The sequence below is a fragment of the Zonotrichia albicollis genome, chromosome 31 (genome assembly GCF_047830755.1).
Source record: "Zonotrichia albicollis isolate bZonAlb1 chromosome 31, bZonAlb1.hap1, whole genome shotgun sequence".
In the NCBI taxonomy this organism is placed as follows: domain Eukaryota; kingdom Metazoa; phylum Chordata; class Aves; order Passeriformes; family Passerellidae; genus Zonotrichia; species Zonotrichia albicollis.
Window position 1 is genome coordinate 4,136,859 of NC_133849.1, and position 23,916 is coordinate 4,160,774.

At 55.9% G+C, this 23,916-nt stretch overlaps 2 protein-coding genes and 1 pseudogene across 2 annotated transcripts in view; 1 reads left to right on the plus strand and 2 right to left on the minus strand.

Moving 5' to 3' along the window:
- Nucleotides 1-23,916, minus strand: part of LOC141725778 (uncharacterized) — a 349,911-nt pseudogene that overhangs the window by 303,584 nt on the left and 22,411 nt on the right.
- The window catches only part of LOC141725815 (uncharacterized), a 150,169-nt gene continuing 133,384 nt past the window's right edge, over nucleotides 7,132-23,916 (plus strand). Inside the window, exon 1 of the mRNA XM_074529872.1 lies at nucleotides 7,132-8,041. Within this exon, the coding sequence (XP_074385973.1) occupies nucleotides 7,143-8,041 (899 nt within the window). The 5' untranslated portion in view covers nucleotides 7,132-7,142. The remainder of the gene's footprint in view (nucleotides 8,042-23,916) is intronic.
- Nucleotides 19,088-20,660, minus strand: LOC141725750 (class II histocompatibility antigen, B-L beta chain-like). The gene is made up of 2 exons (XM_074529783.1): nucleotides 20,241-20,660; nucleotides 19,088-19,620 (listed from the first exon to the last, which is right to left on the minus strand). Exons 1-2 carry the CDS (start codon nucleotides 20,410-20,412, stop codon nucleotides 19,088-19,090), a joined length of 705 nt encoding a protein of 234 aa, XP_074385884.1. The 5' UTR covers nucleotides 20,413-20,660.

The window sequence follows — 23,916 nt, forward strand, 5'->3', positions numbered from 1 at the left end:
TGGCAGAGTGGGGTGGCCAGGATTGCAGAGGATTCCAGGCGAGGATCTGTGGGCAGGCGCAGGGGCTTGGCCCGCTGTGGAGCCCTGGCTGCTGCTGCGTTGCCTTCAGGGCAGGCTCAGGGGCGGCCTCCCATCCTCCTGCTGCAGGCAGGAAGTGCAAATCTCCGGGGCTTCAGAGCCCTTGAGGCCAGGCTGAGGGGTCCCCCCGTGTTGAGCTGTGCTGGCGGCTGTTTCTGGCCTCAGGGACACTTGGCATGGGCCCCTTGGCCACCAGTGGTGCTGCTTTGCACTCCTTAGGCAGGAGCCGATGTCCTGGCTGGGTGTTGGCAGCAGCAGAGTGCCAGGGCAGGCTGTGTGCCAGCCCAGCTTGCTGTGGGAGAATGTGCCTTGATATCTGCTCCAGTGGTTGCTGAAGCAGTGAGAATTGCTTTTGCCCCCCTGTTAGGTGCCATGGTGTCAGCAGAAGATATTGAAGCCTTCCTGCTCAGGGCATTTCAGTGCCAGGCTCTCACAAGCAACCAGAGCTGCGCGGGTTGAACTGAGCATGGAGCAGTGACCTGCGCTGTGTGTGATTCCCCTTGCTTCCCTCCCCTGGAACAGGCTGTTGCTTTTAGACACCACTTGTCCTGGTTGCTTCAGAGTACTATGGAGAGGCTCCATATCTAATTTTCCCTCTTTCCCTGGGACTGCCCACACTTCTGGATTCACTTCAGCATAGGCCTCGTCAGACATTTGACACAGAGGTACAACAGAACAGGCCTCTGTATCCCTTTTTATAATATTAATGTGTGTTACGAGTTTAGCGATCAAATCCCTTCCCATTAAACCATGGTAACAATTAGGAGCAAATAAAAATTCACGCATTTCAAACCCATCTCCCAGATCTCCTAACAGTGATTGAATAAAATCATACATCTTTCTCAGTAATCCCCTCACTAATGAAACATATTTTTAGCATTTTCCCCCCCTTAGGTCTAAGATTTAGAGTGGATTTAGAGACTCCTTGTCTATCAGGAGATGCCTCCTCTCAATGCAGACCCACCCTGAATGTTCTCAAGGGCTGCAGTGTGGAGGGTCCCTGGTGTGATGGGAGCTCTGACAGCCCTGGCAATCCATGTCCATCAAGGGGTGGACTTGCTGGTGCTGAGGGTGCTGCTGTCTGTGCTTGCAGTGTCCTTGTGCCCTGCAGCTGGAGCCCTGGTTCCTTGCCAGGGGCTGTTTGGGTGGGCTCTCCCCTGCCGAGGAGGGCAATGCCTGTGCCAGGTGCTTGTGGCCGAGCCCGTGCCCTGGGTGCTGGGGCCCCCTTGGGCCCTGGGGTTGATCCCTCAGGGGCTGTACGAACTGTGCCCTGGCCTTTGCCTTCAGCTTGGCCTTTTGCTGCTCCCTTCTTGCACTCACCTGCTGCGCCTTTGTGCCCAAGTGCTGCAGGGCCTTCTTGTGCCCCTCCTGCAGCCTCCTCAGTGCCTGTGGGTGCTTGTCTTGCTTTACAAGAGAGGTGTCTGCTCGGGAAGGCAGAAAAAGCCTCTCTTGGAATGGAGAATGCAAACCCCCTCCCTCTTGATTTCTCGACTAGTGAAATGAAGGGGCTGTCAGGCAAAGATATGGGAATAGGAATACCACTTCTTTACTAGTGTGTATAATAAAGCAAACAAACAGCAACAGCTGCGGCACTGACAGCAAACAGAGCCCGGAGCCAGTCCCGGCCTTTGGGCTGCGGCGCTTTCCCCTTGGGTGCAGTTCCGGGCACGGCCGGCAGGGGCGCTGGTGGCTCCCGCGGGGCGGGGCAGCGCATCCCTCCCATGGGAACCTCTCTGAACGCAAATAGAGCAATCCCTTCATCTAACTCTTTCACTTTTTTACCTTGTATAGCCTTTCTCCCGTGTCTTGGGAAAGAATTTGGAGAGGGTTATCTTTTAACTGAGCTCTTAGTGTTTCGATAAGGTGCTTCGTCTAGAGAGAGAGAGTTTCCCTGAACAGCCGGAGCTGTGGTTCCCAAGGGGACGTAACTCAGAGCAGGACAGGGTCAGGGGAGGATATCCCGCCGAGGCTCGGTGGGAGTGTGGGCAGGGTCTGCTGCCGGAATCGCCAGAGGGGGATGTTCCCGTGGAGCCCGAGGCGGAGCGTGGGCAGCCCCCAGATGGCTGATGGCGGCTGATCCGGCAGCTCCCGGCAGAGCAAAGGCAGGTGGGAGAGCCCGGCAGCAGCGGCGGTGCCCAGCGCAGGTGGCACGGGCAGGGCAGGCGGGGATGGGATGGCTGGGACCCCCCCTGGGTGCGGTGGGCGCGGTGAGCTCGGAGCAGGCGGCAGGACAGAGCAACCCCCATCTTGCCCAGCATGGGCGGCAGAGCGGCTGCGGGCCAGGCAGTGGGAGCAGGGCACACAAATTGAGCGACAGCGCCGGGGCAGGTGGAGCTGCCCTGGGCAGTGAGGCCGCACCTGGGATGGAAAGCGGGGCAGGCGGAGCTGAGGCGGGCAGCGAGCCGGGACCCGGGACAGGCGCCTGGGCCGCGAATGGGGGGGGCAAGAGCTGCAGAGGATCCCACTCTCTTTCTGAGTTTTCCTCTTGTTCCCTTCCCTTTCATTTCCCCTTTTTCTTTTCTTGTTTTTTCCCGGGTGTTTCTGATACTTTAAAGACTTTTATTCTCCTAAAATCTTCTGTCTAACATATGGCATATTCTCTTTTCTTCTCGATTGAACGGGATTACTTTACAAATAAATCCACAGCCTAACATATCTCAACTTCTTCTTGGATACTCTGAAATGGTGGACGAGCTAACTCACGACCTCCTAATGTTGTTTTTCTCATCAACTTTTATTTATCCTTTGGCAAATTAAGCCTCTTTCAGTTACTTGCTTTGCTACTCCAAAAATCTCAGTGCATGCATAGCTCCTTAAAAAATGATCACAGAAAGCTTGGGTACCCCAGTGGGTTTTCTGATGCCTATCTTCTAATATTTTCCTAGTAAGCACATTTTATTATGAAATTGTCTTCCATCAAGAAGTTTCCATTTCCCTGATTTATCTCGTTCACTTCCTGTCTTTTTTAAGTCTTTTTTTTCTCGGCTTCCCTAAACTTTGGAATTTCTGGTTTTTCCTTGTTTGGATTTCATACTAACATAACTCTTTCAGCTCCATTTTCTGCTGCATCCTTAGCTTTGTGATCTGCCAAATTATTTCCTCCTTTTTCTGGGGTTTTTCCCTTTTGGGGTTCCTTAATTTTTTCTATAGCTATGTCTTTTAGATTATTTTAATGCCTCCAAAACCTCTAAAATAAGTTACTCATGTTCTAATCCTTTTCTTTTTGTATTAAGTAATATTTTCCTTTCCAAATTTTTTACAGGTATGTACTACTCTAAAGGCATACCCGGAATCAATATATATAGTTCCTTTGTTTTGTGTTAAATATTCTATTGCTCTTTTTAAAGTATATAATTCACAAGTTTGAGCTTACTAATTTAAGGTTAATTTCCCTTTTTCCATAGTTTGCATGTTTTTCCCATCGAGTACTACATACCCTGTATTTTCTCCTTTTGCAAGGAGGTGTATCTCTGTTAGCTAACATAACTCACAAAGGGCTATCCTTTTCTTTTTTTTCCCTGAACCCAACTTACTGGTTTTTGGTCTCGTTTTCAAGATCTTATCTATTCATCTTCTGCCTCTGTTTTTCACATTTACTAACAACCTAAATACCACTTTTCTTTCAACTACACACACAAAAATAACTTTTTTCTCACACTACTTTCAGTACAATATACCTCCCTCCAAGGAGATATAGTGAAGCTTAAAATACAGAATCTACATTACCTGTACTTTTATCCGTCTACATTCACTCACTTTTATTTCCCATTCTCTTCCACACATTCTTTCCCACCCTCAGGACACAGAGTGGATCCCTGTTGACAGAGAATCGCGGGTCCCTGTGGCCCCCCCTGGCCTTGGGGTGGCCTCTGGGTCTCAGTATCTCCGGGCCTCCTGGGAGGGCCCTGACTCTGCTGCCTCTGGTGCCGTTCCCCTGTGGGGCTGATTTGTGTGTCACTCACACTCTTTAGCCACGGCCCCCTCACAGGCCCTGGGGACAATGGCCCGTTTGCAGGTCACCTGTACCTTATGCCACAGCCCCCACACGCCAGGAGAACAATGGCTTATTTGTGGGTCACACACTCCTCTTTCCACAGCCCCCCTTCCCACCCGCCCGGGAAGCTGAGGCTGATTTTGTGTGTGACTCACTCTCACACACAACAAGACAACAATAAGGTACCTTTTGTTATAAATGATCAAATCGAGAGCCAAACTTATAAGAAAATTTAGCAAAGATTTATTAATTTGTCTGCGAGACTGAAGTTCGGTTGTCAAAACCACCACAGCCAAGGGTGAGCGTCGAGCCCGGGTTCGGTGCTGGGTGAACACGGATCTGACCTGCGAATGTCAGAGTCTCCCCTGTTCACAAATGCTGCCTGACGCAGCGAGTTCTTTTACAGTTTATTCTGCTCGAGGCAGAGATGACCGAATGTTCTTTGTGTCTCTTCCCATGCATAACCTTGGCTTTACCTGAGCAGAGGTGGACAAAGACTCAGTCCCGGTGTCTGATGTTGTCAGTAGACTCCGGGGAAGTCAGCATTCACATGCATCAGGGTGGGGCTGTGGATCATTGTGGTAGCTGTAATCAAGGAGGCGTTAATCACTCTTGGGTGGACCTGGTGACCAGGGGAAACCAGTGATTATCGCCCTGGAAGCTTCTGTTCTTTCATTAAAAACCCCGATGTTTGTCTCAACCAAGTCCAGGAACTAGATGTATATGAATAGGACAGTGCTCCTGGCCAGGATGGTCAAAAGACATAGTGTGCATTTTACAATATTTTATACATTAGTAGCATGAATTATCTCTACCATATACTACACTTTCCCATCACCTATTACAAGTTTAGGTGTTTCTGGCCAGTCCTGGTGCTCTTGGATATCCCTCAACCCAGCTGTGCTGCCCAATCCCAGATGCTCTTGAGCATATCCTCAATCCAGCAGAATTTTGCTCAGCCGTGGATGCTCTTGGAATGTTAATTCTTCAACCCAGCAGGTTTTAATTCTGGATGCTCTTGGACTCTCTTATCCCTCAAACCAACAGAATTTTTAGAAGCCCCTTTTGTCCCATTTCCTAGTGGATTGGGATCGGAAACTCCTCTGCTCCCTTGCTCCGAGGGGTCCAGCCCCTCTCTGAGACCCAGTCCCAGTTACCCCGGGGGATTCTCTCCCTCCTCTTCTCACTCGCTGTGTCTCTTTACTGGCTGCTTCCCTCGAGGAAAGTTGGAAACGCAGCGTGGGAGACTCCAGCACTCACTTGGCAGGTCTGGGACAACCAGCCCTCGTCTCATTCACAGCCCCGAGCAGAGAATGAGGGGAGAAGGGAGCCCGGGAGCCCAAACAGCCCCGGCATCCCGAAATGGGGAGAGCGAAGCGGGGGGAGCTTTTGGCATTGCTGGGATTGCCAGCAGCCTGGGCAGGGCGGGCACTGAGGAGAAGGGGGACCCCCAATCCAAGCGTGACCCCAGCAGCTGGGACAGGGGGGAACCTCCGAACACCAGAGGGGAGGAACCAGGGATGGGGAACTCCTGGGAGGCTTTTTCAGGGCTGAACCTGGGTGTTTAGGAGGTTTTTGCAGAACCCTGATGGCCGGTGATTGTAGAGATGGACTTGGGCAGAGGGACCTTCAAACTCAATGTGTTTTGGGGAAGATGAAACAGTATTGGAATACGAATCCCAATATTACCAGTTAGATGGTGCCTGGGCCCGTCTGACCCTAACTGCTGAGCCAACGGCGGCTTCTGTGGTGCTTTACCCCAGAGATACCTTGGCTGCTGGAGATTGCAGCAGGGCACTGAACAAGTCCAGGCTTGTCCGGAACTACGTTTACCTCAGGAGAGAGAGCTTCTGGCGATGGTGAAGAGAGAAAGGAGAGGATTCCGCTGGAGGGTTTCCAGATGTTTATTCCATGATTACAGAGGTCTGAACCGGGGCAACTGCTCCAACAGAATCCCGGCCGCATGGTCTGATTAACCTTTTAAGCTCAGGGACAGGGGAAGGGGAGGGGACAGGTGAGCTACCAACCAGGTGAAAAGGGCAGGGTCTCAAGGGACTAGGGACACCTATGACCAACCACACGACGCCTTGCTGGTGGTTAAGCCTGATTGACAGGGCACACTCAGCAAGAGGCGAGGGGGAAGGGAGAAGGGAATACTGGCACACCTGAGGAAGGGACCCGGAAGCTAAAAACACACCACAACAAAACAGGAAAGCCTTATAAATACAATTGTCTGGCAAAAGATTTTGTGAACATAAATAGTGTAAGGAAGATTGAAATGAAAACAAGCTTTGAGATACCTCAGTTAGTGAACAACTGGAAAACAATGGTGTGGCCCAACTGAAGGTAATTCCCCTTTTGATGAAACAATTCCCTCTGCTCGCAGACAGACCAAGGGTCAGAGCAGACTCTACTAGCTCAGCAGAAGGGGTCCAAAGAGGAGTTTTTAAGGTTGAAAATGTAACACAGTATGGTGATGTAATGATTTTTTCAGGCTGTATTTAAATGCTATAGAATTTGTATCTTGTACTAGATTGGTTAGTGAGAAATAGAATATTCAACACAGAAGAAGATTTATTGTATTGTAACGGGACCCTTACTCTCTTACGCTCTTCTCCTCTTACTCTCGTACCCTCTCACCCTCTCTACCCCTCTCTTCTCTCGGGCCTGCTCCGAGCTGTGCCTGGCAGCTCCAAGCAGGGCCCTGCACCCAGGCCCTTTGCAATAACCCGCAAGTTCCACGCCCTGGCTGCAGAGCTCTCTCGTCTCCGTCCGTCCCGACCGTCCTACCCCCAGTGCTCCTACAAACGCTCTCATCCCTTGTTTTCCCCAAACCAGGATTGCCCATTGCCAGCCCCAGGGAGGCTGTGAGGAAGAGGAAGATGCCCCGGGACACTGCGGCAGGTGAGGAGGAAGTCAGTGCCCCTTTCCCCTCTGTGCTGCTCCATCTCCGAGCCCAGCACGGTCCCGGCTGCAGCTCAGCCCTGGGGGATCTCCTTGCCCTTGCCTGTGGCACGGAGGCAAATCCCATCCTGTCCTTGTCCTTCCTCCCCCAGAGCAGGAGCTGAGCATGGAGAGCAGGGAGGACAAATGCCCGCGGCAGAACCTGGTGGAAGAGGCCGTTTTGAGCGGCTCCACGGCGCAGGAAGCCAACGGGGAGGAAAAGCCCCGGAGATGCCGCACAAGGAGGGGCTGCAAACGCAGCCGGCGGGGATCTGAGGGGGAAAGAGCCAGCCTGGGCCGGGAAGGCGGCCGGAGACGGAGCCAGAGCTCAGAGCTGGTGCTCCATGAGCAGCTCCATGATGGGGAGAAGCCCCACACGTGCGAGGAGTGTGGGAAGAGCTTCAGGTGGAACTGCGACCTGATCAAGCACGAGAGGATCCACACTGGGGAGAAGCCCTACGAGTGTGGGGAGTGTGGGAAGAGCTTCACAGAGAGCTCCAGCCTGATCAAGCACCAGAGGATCCACACTGGTGAAAGGCCGTACAAGTGTTCCGAGTGTGGGATGTGCTTCAGCCAGAGCTCCGAACTGATCAGGCACCAGAGGACCCACACTGGGGAGAGGCCCCATGAGTGTTCCAAGTGTGGGAAGAGGTTTAAGACCAGCTCCCATCTCCTCCGGCACTATCGGATTCACAGAGAGGAGAGGCCCTTCCAATGCCCCGACTGCGGGAAGGGATTCAAGTACAACTCCGCCCTCATCAGGCACAGGCACATCCACACAGGGGAGAGGCCCTACGAGTGTGATAAATGCAGGAAGAGGTTTCCGACCAGCTCCAGTGTCCTCCAGCACTATCGGATTCACACAGAGGAGAGGCCCTTCCGCTGCCCCGACTGCGGGAAGGGATTCAAGGAGAACTCCAAGCTCATCACCCACCGGCGCATCCACACTGGGGAGAGGCCCTACGAGTGTCCCCAGTGTGGGAAGAGCTTCTCACAGAGCTCTAACTTGACCCAACACCAACGGAGGCACCACTAAGGGAAGCCCTGCGAGTGCCCCGAGTGCAGGCAGAGGTTCGTGCGCTGCTCCAGCTCCATCCCCCACTGGAGGAGGCACTTTGGGCACAGCCCTGGTCACTCACATTCCCTGTGATCCATGTTGGGAACAAACCTGGCTGCTTTGCCTTTTGGTTTGGCCTTAATTTTCCTCTGCTTCACCTTCATCCTTTAAAAACACCCAAAACTGGGTTAAATGAAGGAAATTTATTGAATATATCAGCAGTTCCATAATTTCTCAGTTTTTTTAGAGGGAATTTAGGATTTGGGGACACATTCTGTGTGGAGTGCTGCTGTTGCTAAGAGGCAGAAATTTGATCTCACCCTCCTTATGATGCTACGAACTCCTCCCCTGACCCAAACCCCAACTCCACCCTTGGGATATCCTATAAAAACTCCGTGGCCCTGCCTTTGCCCTGTCTTTGGGGGGTAAGAAATGGATTCCCAAAGGATCAGCCCTTTTCCCACTGGATTCCAAAGGATCAGCCTCATTTTTCACTGGATTCCTCGAGGATCAAGCTTTTCCCGCTGGATTCACAGAAGGTCAGCTCTTTTCCACTGGGTTCTCAGGGGATCAGCCCTTTTCCCACTGGATTCCAAGAGGATCAACCTTTTTCACTGGATTCCCTGGGGATTCTGACTCGGTCACTGCTGTTTTTTTGTTCGTACTACTGCATTTGTATTTTTATATTTTCCTAATAAAGAACTGTTATTTCTACTCCCATATCTTTTCCTGAGAGCCCCTTAATTTCAGATTATTATTAGTAGTAGTAGTAGTATTATTAATAGTAGTAGTAGTAGTATTAGTAATCAAAGCATTGGCCATGTAGAATAGTTCTGAAATATGTAAATGAGTTTATGGTTATGCATGAGGGTCTATGAATATGCAACAGGCCGATGTAATCAAGCTGGAATAGTTGAAGAGTGTCCCCGAAAATAACTGGGGAGTCTTGGTGGCCATAACAACATTCGCCCCTTGGTCCTTGTCTCCCATGACATCAGCCTGTTGCATATTCATAGACTTTTTGCATATCCATAAACTCGTTTACATTTTCTAGGTACAAAATAGGCTTCATCCTGTTTGGAGTCCCACCCCCGTCCCAGCTCAATTTAGGGTGTCCCATCCCTCTCCCAGATCAGTTCTGGTATCCCATACCTGTCATAGCTTAATTTGGCCGTCCCATTCCCCTTCCACCTAAATTTGGGGGTCCCATCCCCTTCCCACCTCAGTTTTGGGGTCCCGACCCTCTTTTCCCCGCTCTCGCTCCCATTTCTGATTGTCCCCCAGTCCCCTCCCCCGTGTTTGGTTTTGGGGGCTCCAGGCCCCTCCTGCTCTGTTTTTGGGTCCCGACCCCGTTTTGGATTAATTTGGGGTCCCCAGCCCATCCCCAGGGTCACCTTCCCTGCCTCCCCAAATTCCACTCCTGGCAACTGATGAGTCATCAGCGAGACACGCTCTGATTGGCTGGAAATTACCCCGCGCGGTCCTTGAGTATTTACCGCAATGAGAGGCCTTGGTCTGTGGCTGGCAAGTGATGAGTCAGAGTCGAGCCGGGCGCTGATTGGCTGAAAATCGCTGAGCGGGGCCGGTGCTCTGAGTTTGTGCCCAGCAAGTGGAACGTCATCAGTGCCGCGTGTTCTGATTTATCGGGATCTGTTTTGTGGTGGGGATGGGAGGAACTGGGGTTTCTTGGGGTTTACTTGGGTTTATTTAGGGTTTGTTTAGGGTTATTGATGGACTATTTGGGGTTTCTGTTGGGTTTTACTTGGTTTATTTCTGTTTATTTGGGGTTATTTGGAATTATTTGGGTTCATTTAGAAGTATTTGGGTTTCTTTGGGCTTATTTGGTTTTATTGGGGCTTCTTTGGAATTACTTGGGGTTCTTGGGGTTAATGTTGGTGTATATGGGGTTTTTTAGGTGTAGTTGAAATGAATTAGTGTTTTTGGGGTTTTATTTGGTGGTTTATTTTGTTATTTGGGGGTTGTTTGGATTTGTTCCGGGTTATTTGGGGGACTTTTAGGTAATGTTTGGGGTTTTTTCGAGGTATTTGGGGTTTATTTTGAGTATTTTGGCGTTATTTGGGGTCATGTGGGGTCAATTAATCGGGCAATGTTTCCCCTGCAAAAAACGGGAATTTTTCCTTAAAAATATGAGAGTTTTTCCCCAAAAAAAATATGGAATGTCCCTTAAAAATCCCGGACTTTTCCCAGCCAATAGCAGCGTGCCCTGCCCCAAACCATCCAATCACCATGCTTCATCTCCCAAATTAACGAATCACGGCGCGTACTGCCCCAAACCAAATAATCACTGCATGCCTCCCCTCAGGAACACCGGCCTCTTTGTGCTCCGATCCAACCAATCACCGCTCGCCTCCCCCGCCCACTCCTGTCAATCACCGTACCCTCTACGAAACCAGCCAGTCACCAGGCATCTCCCCTCAGCAACTCCCGCCCTGCCCGCGCCACTCCAGCCAATCAGACCCGAGCATGAAGCAGCGCCCCCTGACCCCGGGGTCGGGCATGGAGCGGGCGCCCCCGCCCCCCTCGCCGCCCCCCGGGACCCCCTCAGGGACCCCCGGGAGCCGCCCCGGGCTCGGGCGGGTCCTGCGGGAGGCGCTGGAGAGAGCGGGGGAGGCGCTGGGAGAGGACGGGGGGCTCCGGGAGCTGCTGAGGAGGCGCAGGAACAGGTGAGGGGTCCTGGAGGGGTCGTGAGGGGAATTTGGGGAGGGGTCTTGAGGATGATTCGGGGGGATTTGGGGAGGGTTTGGGGGGAGCTTAAAGGGAGTTTTAGCGGGGTCTGGGGGTGCTGGGGGGGCTTTGGGTGGGAATTTGGGGAGGGGTCCTCGGGGGGTGTCACGATCCGTCCTCATGGCCTGGTTTCGTGATGGTTCAAAACAAACTGACACGGTACAAGTGGGTTTGCAATGATAATCTAAACAAATGCACCTTTATTGAATGACCACAGCAAAATGCGATAGAGAGATTAAGGGAGAGAAAAAGATGGGGGAAGAGAGAGACAAAAGAGAGAGAGAGAGAGAAAGAGAGAGGGGATAGAGCTACCAAAGGTAGAGACGAAGTCCTTTGGTCCAGTCCAGTCGAGGACCCGCTTGTTGCGTCGGGGAGGTCTCAGCGGCCCAGTTCATCTGGACCCCAAATATACTCTTTTTCATTGGGGCAAGGGGGATGGATTTTGCAGCCAAAACAAAGGTAGTTTATTGTATCTTCGGGGGGCGGTGGGAAATAAGGATACACACAGTCCAAGTTTGGCAGCAGGCGAGAGTCATTGTTTTCCTTGTCCACTGCCTACACCTGCAACATCCATCTTGCTTTGGGCAGCTTTCCTTCCTCACCCTGTGCACCTCCCCCGAGTTGGGGCTTTCAGTCCCAGTCTCTGGAAGAAGGTGAGAGGGGCCTTCTCACATAGGGATTTCATGTCTCAGTCCCCTGATGAAGAGGTTTCTTACATCTCTACTTGTCTTTCACGGTGGTTATGAATGGTCTTCTCTTGGAGAAGGGGACCACCCTAAAGCTCAAACCAGCCAGGCTGAGAGGTAGGGAGGATCCCAGAGCTATTGTGCAAAAGGGCAGGATGCCCTATGAGCTCAGTGTAGTGTATAACAAACAACTTTTGTGAAAACAGCAACTTAGCAACACTTTCAGGCCTCAGGCACATGACTTTCCCTGCCACCGGATCAGCAAACGGGGGTTTTAATTTTTTGGTGGTCTCTCTCCATGACAATCGTAAGGCAGATGAGGGATATTTCAGACAGACTCTCACAACACAGAACACACTTGTTCCCCCAGCTCCAGACAACTTGATGCAGGAACAAAAACATTCCTGCAGGAACCACCAAAGGCCAAGGGGCGTTTGGCCACTTTCCCTTCCACACCGCACGCTTGGGCAAATTGCGCAGACCAAGCAGCCTTTCCCCTCTTCCCCATTGGCCTGAAGACACTGTGCACCAAGAGAAAGCTCCTGGACACCCGGCTATCCAACAACAGCAATTTAATGTTCCTCTAGTGGGTGAAGGGAAAGGAAGTGCTGGCAGAGGAGAGGTGTTCCCCGCAGGCTCAGGCGGCCCCAGCAGACGCAGCCTCCCGGATCAGTTCTCCACAGCGCCGCGGCAGGACACTCAGCCACGGGCACACAGGAAAGGCCGCGACTGCCAGAGGCGGCGGAGTTGGTCTCGCATCCTCTGGAGCCGGGAGCAGGGAACGCTCTGTACAGCTAAAAGGATGTGCAGAGCTTGAAGCGCCAGGCATGAGATGGCAGGGCTGCTGTCATCCGTCATGTCCTGAAGGGCTGCAGAGAGAGAAACAGAGGCACAGTCAGAGGCTGGATCTGCGGCGAGCTGGGCAGAGCCTCCAGCCTCGTCCGTGCCACGCAGCTCCTGGCACGGCCTGGAGGAAGCAGGAGCCAAGAAGGACGAGCTGGCAGCTGCTGGCCAGGAATGTCCCGCAGGCCCCTGCAAGGTGTCTGCGCTGTGGCCCCGCTGCCCTTGGGGCGCGCAGGGAGCGGAGCCGTCGGCGGGCGGGCCAGGGAACGCAGCTGCCAGCGGCAGCCCCCGCCGAGAGCCCGCGGGCCTCACTCACCGCTGCAGATGATGCGGAAGTGCGGCTGCTGCCCTGTCAGGTAGCGCCCGGCCATCCCTGGGGAGCACAGAGCGTGTCCTGCCTTCAGAGGCACAGCTGCCGCCCACGGGCGCTGCCAGCCCTGAGGCCTCACGCCCTGCTGGCCCGGCAGGGCTCAGCCCGGGCCCCTGGCGCACGCTGCCGCCCCAGGGCACGGCTGCCAGAGGGCGGCAGCAGCAATGCCCAGGCCAGCGGGGGCTGCCCATGCCCGCGCCCGGATCCTGCTGCCGGCACAGCAGGCGGGGCCGAGGCCGAGCTGCGGCAATGGGGCGGGCCGGGGAGGGAGCCGGGCTTGGCGCTCACCCATGAACCTGACGGCCGCCTCTCGCAGGGGCTCCTGTGCGCTCCGCAGGTACGGCAGGGCCAGGCGCAGGTGCTCGGCCGCTCGGCTCCTGTCCTCTGCCAGCTGCAGAGAGCGGCAGAGCACGGAGGGAAAGGATTGATGCGGGCCCTGCCCCTGGGCCGGGCTCTCCCTACGGCCGGCGCTGCTCCCCCTGCCCACAGAGCCCCGAGGCCCGGGCAGCAGCCGCAGGCGCCGGGCTCGGCACGGGGCACAGGGCCCGGCGAGCCGCGGTGCTGCCCCGCAGCAGAGCCCGGCTGGCTCGGGGCTCCGTCGGCACCGGCCTTGGGGCCAGAGGAGCCTGGAGCAGAGCCCGCACGGCCCAGGGAAGGGAGCGGCGTGTGGGGCGCAGGCCGGTGCCCCTGCGTGCGGCACTGGGCAGGGGCCACAGCTGCCAGCCCCACAGACTGGGCGCCGTGGGCAGGCGCCTGCTCCGGGGATTGGGCTGGGCATTCCAGGCTGTCCTTCCTTACCAAGCACTCAGCAAATCTCCACATTTGATCCGTCTGCAGCAGCTGCTTGAGATCCTTCCTCTTCAGGAAGCTCACTGCAGAAAGCAGCGTTTCCCGAGAGGCCTGCAGAGCAGCAGAGAGCCAGAGATGGCACCGCAGCCCAGGGCACAGGAGCCGCATCTTTGAGCCAGGGCCTCCTCTCCTCCAGGGAGGAGGCTGGAGCCCATCAGGTGCCAGGGGCTGGGGAGACAGCTGAGACCCCTCCCATGGGGACACCCAGGAGGCCTCACCTGTGCCACACACGGGTTCTCATCGTGGCAGTGGAAGAAGAGTGGGAGCAGGCTCTGGCTCACAGGCTTCTTCAGGGGCTTTTCTCCCTTTGCCACTACAAAGGCAATCACGTCTTGGAAGAGGCGAATGGAGAGCAGCTGCACAAGGCTGTTGTCCTGTTGGAAAGGAAGCCAAAGCCCTCCACATCCGCTGCTCCAGGCCCCCTGTGCCCAGGCCCAAGGCAGCACCCAAGTGCCCGTGGCTGGGGGCACAGAGCCTCACATTGTCAAAGAGGTGCCAGAGCGCCTCAGCCAGCTGCAGGGCGATGGGGCTGGCTATTGCCAGGTCTTCCTGCAGCATCAGGAGGCTGAGCACAATGAGGGTCTTCTCCATGATGTCTTCATCCCTATCCCAGAGTAGCTTCACAAGGTTTTCGGTCAGGCTGTACATGCTTGGATCCTGTGTGCAAAACAAGGCTGGGCAGCCCCACGCTGCTGCTGCTGCTGCTGCTGCAGGGCTCAGAGGCCGAAGGCCTGTCCCAAAGCACTCAGGCAGCTGAACAGCGAGCCTGGAGAGCTGGGAGCAGCTGCCACAGCTGCCAAAGCCCAGCTAAGCCCAAGGGGCTGCTTGCCCCACCCCCACGCTGCCAGCACAGCTTCAGCTGTTGCCTCCTTCTCACCATCGAGGTGAGCACCACGAGGCCTCGGAGCGCCACGCGACGCATCTCCCTGGACTGGCTCTGCAGGTGCCTTGTCAGGATCTCCAGGACTTGTTCAGCGCATTCGCTCCAGTCCAGGCAATCCAGGAGCTGCAAGGCACAGAGCAGGCACAGAGGTGCCCAGCTGGCAGGAGCTCAGAAGTGCACAGGGCTGAGCCAAGGCAGCAGCACAGGGCACGGGCAGTGTCCCAGGCAGCTGCGGCTACGAGAGGGCAGAGGGGTGGGAGGCAGCTGAGCCAGGCAGCGCTGGCCATGGGGCTCACCTCCACCAGGAAGGCCAGGGCGGGCAGTTCCCAGTCTGAAACGCCTTCGCTGAGCAGCTCAAAGAGGCCGGATGCCATGCTGCAGCACCAGATGATGGAGACACGGCGCATCTCCCTGGCAGGGAGAAAAAGGCACCATTGCTCCTGGGCCGAGCGGGCAAAGCTCTCCCAGGGCTGACTGGCAGAGCTCTGGTCTGCTCCCGAGCTCCCCGGGGGCGCTTTGGGAGGCGGCTGTTCCCGGGCACCCTCCTCTGCCGGCCTTTCCCAGTCTGCTCATCCCTCCCTTGGTGACAAGGCCCTGCCGCCCATGAGCACGGGGACTGTGTGGGGCGTTGCGGGCACAAAGGAGAGGGGCAGTAGGGAGAACGAGGTCTCACCTGGCCAGCAGACCCACTGCACAGTGGTGGGTGTCGGCACGGAGCAGCGTGTCCCAGGCACGCTTGCGCTCCATGGACAGCACCACGTGCTCATAGCGCATTTGGCAGAGCAGGGCCTTCAGGGTCTGCAGCGCAAAGCTGTGTGCAGAGCAAAGGCCAGGTCACGCTGGGAGCCCCGGCTCCTGCCCTGGGGCATGGGAGGGATGGGGAGACTGGGAGGACTGGCACGGAGCACCTGTTGGGGTTGGCGGAGAGGCCGTGTTGCTCCTGGCATCCCTGCCAGAAGGTCTCAACCTCTTCTGGCATCTCCTGCATGCTGATGTAAGCTTGGAAGAGCAGATGCAGAAAGAGACTGGGGAAATACTCCAGCACGACAGGCGAGCGCCAGGCCAGATTGATGATTTTCCACACTGCCACAGTTGCCTGCATGGAATAAAACAGCCAGAGACAACGCTCAGTGGCCAAGACATCCACGTGGCAGGGCCTGAGCGTGCAAGGGAGAGGCCGGGGGAGACACGGGGGGAGCAGGCGGCCTGGTGCCCCTGAGCCCTGCCCCTAAGGCAGGATTCAGCCCAGTGCCTGAGGCAGGGAGATGCAGCTGGGGGGAGCACAGAGAGCTGGCTGCTCCAGAGGCAGCCTGGGGGCTGGCAAAGGCCAGCACCAAAAACTCAAAGCCAGGGCAAAGACTCCTGGTGCCTCTCTCCTGCCACAGAGACCTGTGGCCCCGGGGGACATCTCTGCCAGAGGACAGCCAAAGCCAGCGTGCCTTGGTGTCTATGTGATCTTTTCTGCAGGTGGCTGTTGGCAGGAGCACCTGGAGCAATTGGTGGCCACACTTGGTATCCGTCAGAAGGCAGAGGCTGTTGTCCCTTCCTGGAATGATTTTTGCTCGGAAGTGATTTTCTGCAGCACAACACCACCATCCCCTATTGACTTTCACAGGACAATGACATTCTTACAGAGATGCTGTCAAGTTGCCTTGTGTGCTTCTGGCTGTTTTTCTTTCTCTCTGGATGAAAACCTCAGCCCAGCGTCTGATGGCCAATGCTGCGGGTGCTGCCCGTCTGGCTGTGGCCAGCAGCTCGTGCCCAAACACAAGCGGGTGCCTTCTGGGCAAGGGGATGGACTGGCATTAGCAGTCATTTTCCCTGGTGTCACGGTTTGATGCTGGCACAATGCCAGTGCCCCCATGAAAATACATTCTCCCTGGTGTCTGCTGTGAGATGTGACCAGGAACAGAGTGAAGCAGGCTCCAGCTGTGGAATACAAAGAAAAAAAATCTTTCTTAACTTACAATATATAAAAGAAACACACAGAAATAATGAAAACATTCCAAACATTTCTCCTCCCCCCAACCAAATTCCCAATACATCCCAGTAAGGCAAAACCTTGGACTCGCAATTCAGTTGCCACCCCTCAGGTCACCAACTCTCAGTCCATCACCACCCCTCAGATAATCAACTCTCAGTTCATCAAGGAGAGAGGAGTCCCTCTTGTGCCACAGGCTTCCCCAGGAAACACAGTTGAAACCTCTTGTGTTTCCATGTCACACATGGCACCGCCTGGAAATCATTTCCCATGGTGACATCTTCCTTCCATGCCCAGTGCTCTCACCACTGCACACGCACCAGAGCTGCTTCTGGGGTTCCTCTTTTAAGGATGCTTTGCCCAGTTCCAAAAAGAGCAACAGTCTCTCACTTTTGGGACACCTGTCCCTCCCAAATTCACTACCTGGGGCCGAGGGGTCTCAAGAACAAAGATCTTCTTCCTCACTGAAGGCAGAGGGCACCACCACCCTCCTCATCCATCTCTGTTCATGCCACTCCTTCACATCACATCACTGCACTCTCTTGGCTCCGAGTCATTGTGTCCCCCTAATGCACTCTCTAAATGTTCTCTCTAAATGCACCTCTCTAAATGTACCCCCTAAATGCACTCTCTGTGTCACAGGAAAAATGGTTCTGTCCATGGCTATACAAGAAAAGTTCAGAGAAAGGCCACTCCATCATTTCCTCCCGTGTAAGATTCTTCTCAACTTCTCTTGTGGCCCATCTCCTCTTATCTCATCTCTATCTCTCTTCTCATTCAGCTCCAGGAGGATCAGCATTTGTAAGGTTTCCATCATCCAAGAAAAGCGTTAAAATCTCGGGCTCTGCCTGCCCAGAACTCCCACGCTGGCCCTGCCGGGCACCTTCTCTCTGCACCCCTTCTCCTTCTCGGCTGTGCTGCCAGCACAAGATATCAAATTTCAAGGTGGCACAGGCACAGACACGGCTCTCCCTCTCTCTGTGGCCGCTGCCCGATGCTTCTCAGTGCTCCTCCACCCTTCCATCGTGCAGGGGCCTTCACCTCCCTTCTCTGTCCAAGGCCCGGCTCCCCTCACCCGGCCGCATGGCTTCCCCTCCCGCACCCAGCCCGCAGCCGGGCAGGGCAGCTCTGAACCTTTCAACCACCGAACCAAGAGAGCTTCCCCTGGGAGTTCTCTGCTTTTAACCCCCTGTGTGCTCAGAGGTGAATCCACGTCCTCAGGGGCCAGACCAGGTGCCAATATTCAAATCTGAGCACTGATTGGTTTGACCACAGCATCCCAAAAATCTCACTTCCTCTCAAACCAGGACAGGGAGGAGGAATGTTTTTAGGAGGTTTTCGTTCTGACTTCTGTGTGTTTCTTTTATATATTATAAGTTAATAAAGTTTTTTTTTTCTTTTATTCCTGAACTGGAGCATGCTTTGCTGTATTTCTTGTCACATCCCACAGTGGACAATGGGGACAATGGATTTTCATGGGGGCACTGGCATTACACCAGCGTCAAACCAGGATGCCCACTCCGCTTTAGAAACACAATTTTATTAACGACAGGTCAAGACAATTACTAACAACTATTAAAATATTTAAAATACATACATTTAAATTTTAAAAACATTGCATTATATTTCAAAGAGTTAGAAAAAATTGAAAATCATAGTAAATTATTTTAAAATATTATTTAGAGATTCTTAACAAGGGCTGAGCTCCCACTCCCTGCTCCCTGTGGGAGGGGCTGATGCTGACGGGGTTCGGGGGGGGGGGACTGCAGCTCCGGGGGGGCGGGAAAACCGCGCGGTTCTGGTGCTGCTGCTGCTGCTGGTCTTCCTCCTCCCGCTCCCCCCGGGCCCAGCCCCCACCCTTTGTCCCCCTCCCTTTGCTCAAATCCGTCCCATCGCCCCCCCCAAACCCCTCCCCATCGCCCCCAATAAACGGCCCCGGGCCCAACTGGGAAGCTTTACTGGGAGCACTGGGAGCAGGCACTGGGTGGGGGCAGAGCGCCAGCGGGGCTGGGGGGGACACGGGACCCCCCCCAAAATCAGCGGAGCGGGGACGGAGCGGGGGGTCCCGGCCGGGCCCGAACCCACGGGGAGGGGCTGCGGCCGCCGCCGCAGGAGCTCTGTGGGCACAGAAAAGGGGGTGACACCGGGCTGGGGCCCAGAATGAGCGCACCCGCTCCGCCATGGGAGGGACGCCACCCCCGGCACCCTCCCTGACCTTCTTGCGCAGGGAGAAACCGAGCCCCAGCGTCAGGAAGACCAAGCCCAAGACGAAGCCCCCGATGCCCGTCAGCATCTTGCTGCGGGCGGCGTCCGGCGGCATCTCTGGGGGGTCCGCAGGGCTCAGCACCCCCAAAACCTCTCACCGACACCCCGAGCCCCTCCCAGAGCCCTCCCTGTGGCCCCCAGCCCAGCCAGGACCCCCTGAAACCTCCCCCCGATCCCTTTTTGTCCTGGCCAGGAGAAACCAAAGCCCCTCCCGTCCCTCTCAGCATCCCACAGCCCCCTCCCAGTTGCCCCCAGCGCCCCAGGACCCCCAAAGCCTCTCGCAGTCCCTTGGCAGTCCCAGCAGGACTCAACCAGAGCCCTCCCAGACTCTGCCCAGCACAACTGAGCTCATGGCGAGCCCCGCTTTGCCATCGCCGATCTCCTTCCAGCCCCTCAGGGCCCACTGCGATCCCTCCCAGTCACACCCAGTACCCCCAAACTCCCTCCCAGTAACACCCAGCACCTCCAAACTCCCTCCCAGTGCCTACCACGACCCCCCCAAGCCCATCCCACCCTCCCCAGCATCCCCCAAACCCCTGCCCAGCCCTTGCCCAGCCCCCAGCCCCTCTCCCAGCTCCAGCCCGGCTCTCTCCAGCTCCCTCCCAGTGGCTCTGCCAGCGCCCCCAGGGGCTCCCCCGTACCCCAGTGCCGCCTCAGGGGCTGCTCCAGGCTGACGTGCTCCACCTGGCAGCTGTAGCTGAGCCCGCGCCGGGGGGGAGTTTCCAGCAGCACCAGCAGCTGGTAGGTCCAGTCCCCGTTGGGAACCACGTCGGTGGCCACCACGTGCTCCGAGAGCTCCTGCTGGCCCTGGAACCACCTCACCTGGATGGCAGCAGGGTAGAAATCCATCACGGAGCAGAGCAGGCGGCCGGGGCTGGGCTGGGAGCTCGACGGGGTCACCAGCGAGATGGACACGCTGGGGGGCACTGGGAGAGAGAGAGGAGTGGGCTGGGTTTGGCTGGAGAGGACTGGGAATCGGCTAGGGAGGGAGTGGGAGCGATTGGGGTGGCACTGAGAGAAATGTGACAGGGTGGGGCGCGCTGGGACGGATGTTGGACGTCCGGGCTTGAACGAAGAATGAACTGGGAATTAATTTGGAATGGATTGGGAATAGGCTGAGAAGAGGAGAGAGGGATTTTGGAAGTACTGAGAGAGACTAGGATGGCACTCGGAGGGATTTTGGTGGCCCTAGAATTAACTGGAAATGAAGTGCGCGGCACTGGGAGGCCGAGTCCGTCCCGGGGCCCTCGGGATTTCAGCGCCAGGGACTCTGCATGGCAACTGATGAGTCATCAGAGAGACGCCCTCTCATTGGCTGAAAGGAGCCGGCTAAATGGACAACCGGGATGGACACGCCGGGCAGGCACAGGGATGGACTGGGACGGACTGGGAGAACCACGGGGGTCACTGGGTGGGACAGGATTGAGCCCGGGGTTGTTCCGAAGGAGGGCTGAGGGGCCTGGGCTGATTCTCAGAGACGTTCTGAGGGGCTTCAGGGTCATTGGCAGGGCAGGGCCCGAGGGGACACGCTCTGCCCCGCGCTCACCTCGGTGCCCCGTGAGGAACGGGGCAGCAAGCTCGTAGCCGGCCCAGCAGAACGTGTCCACCGCAGCCCGATTATCCTCCAGTATTTCAGGGATTCCGTTGCAGCACCGAGCCTGTGTCTCCCCATAGGTGTTGTCTCCCACGAACACCCCCACATCGCTGTCGAACATCATGTACTGCTCGTTCAGGATTTTCTGTTCGGATCCCTTTGTCCCGCTGTCCTGGTTTGAAAAGGAAGTGGGATTTTTGGGATGCTGTGGTCGAACCAATCTGTGCTCACATTTGAATATTGGCAACTGGTGTGTCCCCTGAGGACGTGGATTCACCTCTGAGCACACAGGGGGTTAAAAGCAGAGAACTCCCAGGGGAAGCTCTCTTGGTTCCGTGGGTGAAAGGTTCAGAGCTGCCCTGCCCGGCTGCCGGCTGGGTGCGGGAGGGGAAGCCATGCGGCCGGGTGAGGGGAGCCGGGCCTTGGACAGAGAAGGGAGGTGAAGGCCCCTGCAGGATGGAAGGGTGGAGGAGCACTGAGAGGCATCGGGCAGCGGCCACAGAGAGAGGGAGAGCCGTGTCTGTGCCTGTGCCACCTTGAAATTTGCCATCTTGTGCTGGCAGCACAGCCAAGAAGGAGAAGGGGTGCAGAGAGAAGGTGCCCGGCAGGGCCAGCGTGGAAGTTCTGGGCAGGCAGAGCCTGAGATTGTAACCCTTTTCTTGGATGATGGAAACCTTACAAATGCTGATCCTGCTGGAGCTGAATGAGAAGATAGGGATGAAATAGGAGAAAAAAGGGCAAGTGTGATCAAAGTCCGTGCAAGCGAAAGATGTCAGAAGAAGTTGAGAAGAATCTTAGGCGGGAGGAGATGATGGAGTGGCCTTTGGCTGGACTTTTCTTGCATAGCCATGGACAGAACCATTTTTCCTGTGACACAGAGACTGCATTTAGGGGGAGGCAATGGCTCGGAGCCAAGAGAGTGCAGGGATGTGATGTGAAGGAGTGGTATGAACAGAGACGACGGGTGAGGAGGGTGATGGTGCCTTTGACCTTCAGTGAGGAAGAAGATCTCTGTTCTTGAGACCCCTCGGCCGCAGAGGTGAATTTGGGAGGGACAGCTGTCCCAAAAGTGAGAGACTGTGCTCATTTTTGGAACTGGGCAAAGCATCCTTAAAAGGGGAACCCCAGAAGCAGCTCTGGTGCGTGTGCAGTGGTGAGAGCACTGGGCATGGAAGGAAGATGTCACCATGGGAAATGATCTCCGGGCAGTGCCACGTGTGACATGGAAACACAAGAGGTTTCAACTGTGTTTCCTGGGGAAGCCTGTGGCACAAGAGGGACTCCTCTCTCCTTGATGAACTGAGAGTTGATTATCTGAGGGGTCGTGATGGATTGAGAGTTGGTGACCTGAGGGGTGGCAACTGAATTGCGAGTCCAAGGTTTTGCCTTACTGGGATGTATTGGGAATTTGGTTGGGGGGAGGAGAAATGTTTGGAATGTTTTCATTATTTCTGTGTGTTTCTTTTATATATTGTAAGTTAAGAAAGATTTTTTTTCTTTGTATTCCAAAGCTGGAGCCTGCTTCACTCTATTCCTGGTCACATCTCACAGCAGACACCAGGGAGAATGTATTTTCATGGGGGCACTGGCATTGTGCCAGCATCAAACCGTGACACCAGGGAAAATGGCTGCTGGTGCCAGTCCATCCCCTTGCCCAGAAGGCACCCGCTTGTGTTTGGGCACGAGCTGCTGGCAACAGCCAGACGGGCAGCACCCGCAGCATTGGCCATCAGACACTGGGCTGATGTTTTCATCCAGAGAGCAAGAAAAGCAGCCAGAAGCACACAAGGCAACTTGACAGTATCTCTGTAAGAATGGCATTGTCCTGTGAAAGTCAATAGTGGATGGTGGTTTTGTGCTGCAGATAATCACTTCCGAGCAAAAATCATTCTAGGAAGAGACAACAGCTTCTGCCTCTGACAGATACCAAGTGTGGCCACCAATTGTTCCAGGTGCTCCTGCCAACAGCCACCTGCAGAAAAGATCACATAGACACCAAGGCACGCTGGCTTTGGCTGTCCTCTGGCAGAGATGTCCCCCGGGGCCACAGGTCTCTGTGGCAGGAGAGAGGCACCAGCGTTGGCAGGCCTTGGGCATGGCAAATCTCCTTTGGCAGGGACTCTTCCACAGCTGCTGCTGCCAGCGCTGCCCAGGGGACAGAGCAGCATTGGAGCTCTGGGCCACACGTCCCGTGTCTGTGTCACGGCCCTGCGAGTGTGCCAGCCACCCAGCACCGGGACTGGTCCCAAAGAGGCCGTGGCAGGGCCTGTGGAAGGCCCCGGTGCCCTTCCTGCTCTGCTGCCTTGGCAGCCGTGGGGGCTCATTCTGCTGCCCTGAGCAGGCAGAGCAGAGGAGCAGCTGCTTCTTGTTTGGGCCCTTGCTAAAGTTCCTGCTGGGCTGTGTCTTCAACACTTGGGGCAAGGTCTTGCCTGCAAGCTGGGGCACTTTGGGTGGGGTGGGGGTGTCCCCAGGGCACGTGGAGGTGTGTCCTGGGGCTCTCTGTCACACAGTGCACCGTGGTCACCGTGGGATGGAAAGGGACAGAAGTGTGCAAGGGTGACCCTTTATGACACGGCGTGACGTAGGTGCTGGCGGCGCCACGGGCACGCCACAGTGCTCGGTGCACGCGACGGGACAGGACGGGACAGAGCAAGGCTGTGAGGAGCCCCCACACAGCCAGCTCGTTCCTTGCTGACCCGGAGCTTTTCCGAGGCGTTCCCTGTGCAGGTGACCTCGAGGCCAGGCTGCGGGACTCGGGGACGTGGAGCATTTCCCAAGCGTCTGCCATCCCTGCAGCCGGTGCCCTCGAGGACAGACTGCAGGACTTGCAGTCCTATTTCCTTCTTGAGACTTCTCTCTTGCTGCTGCCCTCGAGGACAGACTGCGGGACTTCCTGTCCTGTGGCCTTCCCGAGGCTCCTCTGTTGCAGGTGCCTTCAGGGCACAACTGCAGCACTTGCTCATCTTCAGCCCTTCCGAGGCCTCTCTGCTTCAGCAAGCACTCCTACCCACAAAGAGTGACATGGAGCAGAGAGCCCCCAGCGTGCCCAAGCTGGCCTGGCTGGAGGAGGAAGAGGCTGGAGCTACCTCAGCACAGCAGCCTGAAGAACTGGAGCAGTTCCAGCTGCTGCAGGAGCGTGAGTGTCAGAGCTGGGCCACAGGGCTGGTGCCTGTAGCCAGCTTGGCCCCATCCCATCCCATCCCATCCCATCCCATCCCATCCCATCCCATCCCATCCCATCCCATCCCATCCCATCCCATCCCATCCCATCCCATCCCATCCCTGTGGACATATCCATGGATAGGACAGAAGCTGGGCTGGAGCACCTGGCAGCTGCGCTCCATCCCCCGGGCATCCCGAGGCTCTCCCTGCCTGGGGAGCTCAGGGCTGGGCTGTGTTCTCTGGCCTCTCCCACAGCCCCTCAGCTCTGGCTGCGCTCTCTCTTTGCCAGATGCAGCCAAGGATGGGACACAAGAACAGGAAGATGCCCGTGGCCGCTTGGGCAGAACGGCGCAGGTACCTGCGGCCATCCCCACCTGGGCTGGGCCTGCTGGCACTGCTCAGCCAAGCACCAGGCTTGGAGCGCTCCATGGATTCTCCCTCCCTTGCTGCCCTTCTCCCCCAGACC